The sequence below is a fragment of the Brachyistius frenatus genome, unplaced genomic scaffold (assembly GCF_029030835.1).
Source record: "Brachyistius frenatus isolate BFR_SWC_R1_liver_20210118 unplaced genomic scaffold, ASM2903083v1 Contig_344, whole genome shotgun sequence".
Lineage (NCBI taxonomy): Eukaryota > Metazoa > Chordata > Actinopteri > Embiotocidae > Brachyistius > Brachyistius frenatus.
In genome coordinates, this window is record NW_027210943.1 from 84,711 (window position 1) to 92,500 (window position 7,790).

Genomic DNA, 7,790 nt, shown 5'->3' on the forward strand with positions numbered 1-7,790 from the left:
TAAACGATGTTGCAGGAATTAGGTCAACACGTTCATATTTTAACTGCCGTTCACATGAAACTATGTGGAATAATAATAATAAAGCTTGTGATTAAATGCTGATTAAATACTGTAATGACGACGTGGTAGTTTAATATTAGGAAACAGAATCTTTTTTGTTTAGTTTGGTCGTAGAATAAATGAAGAAACATTTCTTTGCAGATGATCACGTGTTTTATTGACACACATTTATTCTTCTCGTATGTGTATTTTAATCATGTTTTTATGACATCTTTGTGTGTCATTGATACTGAATCATTTACTGGAGGATCAATAGAAACATTTTGATGGTTGATACAACAATGAGCTTTATTTTGAATTATCACAGGAAAGACCAAAAATTCTCTGAAAAATGAAACATTCTGGATGAGTCAGTTTGTTCGTTCGTGATCGTTTGGTGCGCCCAATTTAGTTGCTGCTAGTTCCTCCTCTCACATCGTTTTAATTTATTTCAGATACAAGTGAATAAAATCAGCTTTGAATTTCTAGTTTATGATGTTTTATTTTGAAAATTGTCTCTACAGATTAGATTTTTTTATTTTGGAGTGTGGCGCTCCCTGGTGGTCAGGTGGGAAAGAGTGCTCCAACCTGGACCAGGTCCTGATACAGGTCCCTGTGAGAAGCTGGATTCGGGCCAAAGGTCCTGGTCTGAGGTCCGGGTCTGAGGTCCTGGTCTGAGGTCCTAGTCTGAGGTCCGGGTCTGGATGTCAGCTGGGGAACTGAAGGTCCAGCAGCGTGAAGTCCTGATCGATGGGGACGCTGTTCTCGTCGCACAGGAAGTGGCTCTGGACCGTGACGGTGACGGTCTTCCTGGGCAGCGACAGGAGGTTCTGGATCCTCTCTGCTGCCACCTGGAGGTTCTGCACCTGCGTCCCAGGAGCTGAAAGAGTGAAGACAGGTGATCCAGAAACCAAACGCTCAATCAGACCTGTTCCTACATCAAACCGTTGTCGGACTCCGTCCCCTGCTGGAGATCTCAGGAACTACAGCTTCATTCACTTTCATTCTGTTCTCTGTATGAAGTCTCTTCACAAATAATAATAAAAAAATAATAAAACAAAAACAACCTAAATCTGAGTAAAAGCTTCTGAACTGCAGTAAAAGTATCAGCTCGTTCATTTTAATCTGAAAATCTGCTGTTTCCTGTTTAGAAGGAAGTTGACTTGTTGGTTTTTAGATGAAACGACTTGCGATCAGGAGTCTGTTCTCTGAGTGACAGCTGGATCTCACCTGAGCGGCACTGCAGTCTGTGGGGCGGAGCTTCAAGGAGCTTCTGCAGAGGAACAGGAGGAACCTGAACACACAGCTGGCTGGAGCCCCGCCCACCCAACGTCAGCACACCTGGCCTGAGAGAGAGACAGAGACACACACACATTGACGTGATGCATCCCAGACCTGGACCCAGAACCCTTTCTGGAGGCGGGGTCAAACAGTGACCACCCATGATGATGTCATTGGTACCTGTAGTAGCGACGGACGGCGGTGTGAGGCAGGCAGGCGTAACACGGGCCGTAGATGCCGTTGGCGTCGGTGTCAAGCTCGGCGCCGCAGCGAGCGCACCCCATGTAGGTGATGTCACCGCTCAGCGCCGCCAGGACGCCGTCGAGCGGCGTGGAGTCGTCCAGCACTGGCTGAGGTGCATTCTGGGAAGGCAGAGCATCCTGGAAGTGGAAACTGATGACCTGCACTCTGAGCTCCACCTCGCCTGCCGGAGGACATCAAAATAAAAAAAACACTTTTCTCTCCTGAGCTCTTTTTGTGAAGGAACAGGAAGCTGTCCGACTCACCGCTGTACTTCTGGGACAGCAGCGTGTCCACGTCCAGCTCCACCGGGCCGCCGTTCCGCTGACGCTGCGTCCGGAGGAAGTCCTGCAGCCGTCGGTCGGTCGGGTCCACGGCCCGGACAGAGCTCCAGGGGGTGGAGTGAAGCTCCGGGAGGTCAGAGGTCAAACCCTCCCTCACCAGGAGGACGCGGAAGTCCCAGACAGACGCTGAACGAGACGGAGAACCTCCAGTTATTCGTCTAAAGACCGAAGATGATGGTTGTTTTATTCAGACATGATGAGACTGTTAAAGAGACAATGTGTCCGTTTCCAGACATTTTGTAAATATTTTAAATATTTAAATATTTTAACCTTTTTACGTCTCTTTACGTTAAAACATCATGTTATCATTTTCAAGCTGGAATCAGACGACATCGTATGTCTGTCTGTTACCATGGTAACTCTGTCATATTAAATCAAAGTGCCATAATGTCGTATCGTCTCTTCGTTGTTAGACTGACATCACAACACGTACGACCCGGACCAATTATCATTCACGTTGACGACATCGACGCTGGAAGTTTGACTACATGTTGTAAACGTCGAACTCGTGATTCTGATGTTGAACGGAAACCTTCAAGACATTTTGTTGTTGTTTGTGTGTTTGCGTACTTCTGTCTCTGTTGAAGCGAGGCAGCCATTCCAAAGCTGCTCCCCACAGCAGCAGCGCCCCCTGCTGGCTGTCCGGCTGCTCCACGGTCAGGACCGCCTTCAGCTGAACAGCCGACCGGCTGCGAGACTCCGCCTCCCTCCGCCACACTGACACACAAAAACAACAATTCACCTGTAAACAACTGGATGTTCCCATCATCACACCACATTTCACACAAACTCCGTCACTTCCTGTGAACAGCAGTTTCTCTCAATGGTGAGAGGAGAGGGGGCGGAGCCTCGCTGACTGGAAATGAACACTTATTGTTGTTAATAAAGAGTTTTATTTTGAAAGGAGACTTTATAATGTCATACTTTCAGCTTTTGTTCACGATGTTTTTTACGAAAGAAATACAGGAATTTGTCAGAATTGTGAGGTCCTATATTGTGAAAATGACTGACGACATCACTCGGACCCTACTGTGACTCCGCCCACTGTGGGTGTGTCACGGACTCACCTGGGCTGATGTGTGTGCGCGTGACCCGCAGCAGGGCGTGCAGCAGTGTGTTGACCTTCAGTGACCTCAGGGTGGCGTAGGGGAGGCGGCTCAGGTCCTGATGGGGGCGGGGCGGCAGAGACACCAGCAGGGGGCGCCGCACACGGAGGAAGACACACAGAGCGGCGAGAGAGCGGGCGTTCACCTGCTGAGTCACTGGAGGGGGGGAGGTCTGAGCACACCTCAGAGGAGCAGGCTGCTGATTGGTCAAGGGCCAGGGGGTCGTACCTGGCGGTGAGGTGGACGCACTGATCTGTCCCAGGTTGAGGAGTCTGCTGCTGAAGGTGGACTGCAGCACCGTCTCTCCTCTCCACCTGTCCTCGTTCACCTGCAGCCCTGAACACACAAAGACCACAGTGCACCTGTGACGGTCGGACTACAAACATGAAGACTCCTCAGTGCGTCGCTCTGATGTCGGAGGATGGTGGGGAGGGGGGCGGGGGGTCAACTGATCTGCGTACCTGTGACAAGCAGAACGTCTCCAGGGCCCACGGTCAACGCCCAGAACGCCGCCCGCCGCCACAGCACCACCTTCATCTCAACGCCTGATTGGTCCGTCACCACAATGGACGCCAGAGGAACGAAGGTCCCCACCGACGGCCCGGACTTCACCTTTGACCCCACAGTGAGTCACACAGGTGTTAAACAGGATGAGTTTCAGTTTTTCTCTGTTTAATGTTTCATGACTGTTGGTGACGGATTAAATGGGAAAAAAAACACTTAAAACATCAGATTTAGAATAAAAAATGACTCAAATTATTTATCTGCATGAAAAATTGTCCACATGGAGAAGTCAATTCTAATAAACAGACAATATTCTGGAGTGGAAATCACTGCATGGGCTCAGGAACACTTCTGAAAACCATCGTCTGTGAACACAGTTCATCGCTGCGTTCACAAATGATGTTAAAACTCTCCAAAGAAGAAACCAGATAGAAACATGATCCAGAAACACCGCCGCCTTCTCTGGACCGAGATCATTGAAGATGGACTGAGGTGAAGTGGACAACTGTCCTGAGGTCTGATGGATCACAATCTGAGATTCTGTTTGGAAATCATGGATGCTGCATCCTCCAGGTTAAAGAGGAGAGGGACCATCCAGCTTGTTTCGAGGTTGTCTTTGCTCTATTTTCCATTAAATCATCACATTCTGGTTTTATTTACATTTTACTCACCTTGACCTCCTTTAAGTGACAGGGATGAACCACCGCCACCAGAACCGAGTACCGCACCCCCGGGTGGTTACAGCGGGTCAGAGGTGTGGTGGGACTCCGGCGCCCGGAGGTGGTGGCGGTGCCTTCAGGTGCTTCAGTCCTGGACCCCTCGTCGGTTCGAGGCTTCTTGCTGCTGGGGGGCTCGGTGGAGGACTTGGCAGGGGACTTGGGGGGGGGTCTGGAGGGGGGCTCGGTGGGGGAGTCATGGGCCGATGTGGACTCCTGAGAACAGAGGACGCTGTCCATGGTGGCCTCCAGGACGACGCCTCCTTCCTCCGCCCTCGGGGTCGGGCAGGGCTGAGTGAAGAGCTCGGCAGAGGCCACAGGTGACGGGATCAGCAGGCTGAAAAGGTCGGGGGTGCTGGAGGAGACGGAGGGAGGGGTCAAGGGGGGTTTGGGTAGGGTTTTGTCAGGGCTGGCTGCTGATTGGACACTGGGCCTGCCTCTCTGGATTAAGGCCTGACTCAGAGTCCAGGTGATGAGGTAGTCGGTCTGTGTGGACAGAGGAGGGACAGCTGGTTCTGGTTCTGGTTGAGCTGCAGGGAAACAGCTGTCCAGATACTGGTGGACTGAAGCCGAACACTGATCTTCATCTCCAGGACCCGACTCTTCACATGAGCTCTGAACCCTCTCATCGGACCTCTTGGCCTTTTTACAGCTGAATGTTTCTGTCGTCCAATCAGCTTCAGAGTTTGTTGGATCGTCACGGTTTTGTAAACTTGGCTTCAATCGATCAGCTTCTACATCCTCAACGTTCGTTCTCTCTGCCTCTGATCTCACTTCATTTCTAGACTCGTCTGAAACAGTAAAATAATCTCTAGTTGTTAATTTGACACAAAACAACAAAAAACAAACAAAACAAACACAAAGACACAAAACAACAAAAAACAAACACAAAACAACACTGGAGTCTGCTCTCTCACCTGCTGCAGGTGTGAGCCGTCCGTTCCTCCAGGTGAGCTCCAGGTGTCTCCAGCCGGCAGGGGGACGATGTTCCTCCTCCACCCCGGCTTCAGGTGCTGATGCTGGGCCGGAGGAGGGAGGAGGAGCCCCGAGGAAGACGTGGATCTTCGGCCGTTCGCTCATCCTGAGGAGACGAACACATCTTCATCTTCAAATTTAAAACAGCTGATCCTCTGACTAATCTCTGGAAGACACTTTTTATAATTCCAGTACATTCCAGGACCCTCCAGGACCAGTGGGAACCATACTTCCATCAATTAACTCATCAATAACTCCGTTTTTAGTTGTTAGTTGACAGTAAATGATGCGTCTTTGACTTTTAAACTGGTGAACAAACAGTGTTTGAGACTTTCTGAGTTCTTAATCTGTTCCAGTCGGATTTATAAACGTGCACCAACACGAAGCTCTCAGCTCAGACAGGAAGTGGGCGGGTCTTCAGGTGGGATGTTCAGAGTTACATCTCTGTCGACCTGAACAACATGTCTGACGTTACACAACCATGACTCGGCAGAAATGTGCCTCCGCCGTGTGGGTGGATGCAGACGGCTCTACAGCTGGGAACAATAACCTTGCTGTTAAATGGGCCTTCAGCAGCTCCACCAATCAGAGGGCGGGACGCCGGGGGGAGGTGGCGGTGAGGTTCGGCTCGGGGAGACCCAAGGTTCAGACCCGTTACTGATGAAAGATGGTGGTTTATCGCCATGGTTACAGGTGACCACACCTCTCCAAACTGCTCCACAGTTTTAATATTTCTTCTGTTTGTGTGGGGAGGTCGTGACCTTTGACATGCTCTGAGGCCGAGCACCTCGAGGTCGTCATGTGTCCGTGGTTGGTTACAGTCTCAGTTACACCTCCTCTTGTCTTCCTCCACCTCCTCCCATCTTCCTCTCGTCCTGCTGCCGTCCGTCAGGATGGAGTCAGAAAGCTGCTCCATCAGCTGGACTCTTCTCCAACTGACACCACGTGAGTTTAAACCAGAGATCTCTGTTGACCTGCTGACCCCTCTGCCTTTATGACAGTCAGATAACCTCTGACCTCCTGGTTTGAACTAACATGCCACCATGCTGGCGACCCCTAGAGGCTGCAGTGTTCATTACAGCCGTGACACCAACACATAACCCCATTAATGAGCAGGAGCTTTTTAGAAAAGGACACATTTAAAACCTCTTCATGACACCACAGGCTGTTGCCTAATCTGACTTTATTTTTAGGTTAAATAAATTCCTGTGACTTTACTCTGGAAGGGTCAACAACATCAGGAAGTCAAATTACATCAAATTTAATTTATCAATGTTTTATCGCTCAGATTTCATACACTGTGGAAATTACTTTAGTCCAAAAAATATTTTGGTTTGATGAGGTGCTCAAGGAAAGTTGTATGAGGAAAAAGGTTTTTGGTTTCAAAATAAAAGTGCTAACTGTCTGTCATTGGTGGTGTCATTATTTAACGTGTCAGATCAAATGACAAAGTGTCACATTTTTGTCTGTAACTAAAATACTTTTTCTGCCTCAATAAAACATTCAGTGTTTTATGCTGTATCATGCTTGAATAAACTGAAAACAACTTGTGTGTTACAAGCTGTTTTCAGTTTAATATGTAATCTTATTCAATTTTGGTTGAATCTGGATGTTTTTTTTATTTTTTATTAACTCAAATTAAAACTATTGACATGATGAGTATAAACTCAGCAGAAATTTGTTTATAGTAGGTCAACGAAATTTTATGTAGCCTAGTAAAAGTATGCAATACAGGAAAAAGCAAAAACTACACAATTAAAATGTTCTTTTGATGTTCTGAACGGCACCCAGTGAAATTAGAAACTTGAACCAATTAAAAACATTGTTTTGACAGTTTGTCTAAAATAAAAATAACTGAAGTTCACAATCTTTATCAGCTTCTAACCAGAGCGCCAAATTATTCTTTTAATCTAATCTTGACGTTTTACTCTTAATCATCAATTCAATGAAACTAAAATGGTATAAAGAATTTCCTTAGGGGGAAAAAAAATGCATTTCATGTCTTATTTTGAAACTTAAGACAGGAAGTCCAAGTTCTAGCTGTGTTGACGCTAGCTTAAACTGACACAAGACTACAGAAAACGTGTCAAAGAATATTAAACAGGTTCTTGTCATGGTGCCGTTTTCTTCTGTAAACGGTATTTAATCTCCTCCGTGTAGTTCTGCGCGCTTTGACCACTAATGGGGCGCTTTTATCGAGCTTTAACTGTGTTTCCATGCTAACGTTTAGCTCGTGCGGTTCGAGGTTCAGATTTCCGTTTAAATGGACTTAACAGCTGCACGCGGCGGGTCGGTGACCAGGAAGAGGAGGCGGGAGGAGGCGAGGGGAGGCGGGAGGAGGCGAGAGGAGGCGAGGGGAGGCGGGAGGAGGCGAGAGGAGGTGAGGGGAGGCGGGAGGAGGCGAGAGGAGGTGAGGGGAGGCGGGAGGAGGCGCCGTTGCTGCGGTTCAACTTTTTGTTTTCGCCCCATTTCCTCGTCCAGCTCCGACCGGCTCCTCGCTCCTCTCACCGGGACACAAAACTTCTAAACCCGCAACATGTACCGGTACTTCGGAGAGCTACTCACCCGCGGGGCGGGCGGCGTCC

At 48.5% G+C, this 7,790-nt stretch overlaps 2 protein-coding genes across 2 annotated transcripts in view; one reads left to right on the forward strand and one right to left on the reverse strand.

The window, feature by feature from the left end:
- Positions 1–330: 330 nt before the first annotated feature.
- shld2 (shieldin complex subunit 2) overlaps positions 331–7,790 on the reverse strand; it is a 7,523-nt gene continuing 63 nt past the window's right edge. Inside the window, exons 1-10 of the mRNA XM_069723786.1 lie at positions 7,771–7,790; positions 5,148–5,311; positions 4,186–5,021; positions 3,472–3,622; positions 2,972–3,346; positions 2,475–2,621; positions 1,827–2,030; positions 1,501–1,744; positions 1,270–1,385; positions 331–919 (exon numbers count right to left, since the gene is read on the reverse strand). The exon at positions 7,771–7,790 is cut by the window's right edge and continues 63 nt beyond it. Coding sequence (XP_069579887.1) covers positions 747–919; positions 1,270–1,385; positions 1,501–1,744; positions 1,827–2,030; positions 2,475–2,621; positions 2,972–3,346; positions 3,472–3,622; positions 4,186–5,021; positions 5,148–5,310 — 2,409 coding nt within the window. The 5' untranslated portion in view covers position 5,311; positions 7,771–7,790 and the 3' untranslated portion in view covers positions 331–746. The remainder of the gene's footprint in view (positions 920–1,269; positions 1,386–1,500; positions 1,745–1,826; positions 2,031–2,474; positions 2,622–2,971; positions 3,347–3,471; positions 3,623–4,185; positions 5,022–5,147; positions 5,312–7,770) is intronic.
- glud1a (glutamate dehydrogenase 1a) overlaps positions 7,600–7,790 on the forward strand; it is an 8,169-nt gene continuing 7,978 nt past the window's right edge. Inside the window, exon 1 of the mRNA XM_069723787.1 lies at positions 7,600–7,790. This exon is cut by the window's right edge and continues 351 nt beyond it. Within this exon, the coding sequence (XP_069579888.1) occupies positions 7,742–7,790 (49 nt within the window). The 5' untranslated portion in view covers positions 7,600–7,741.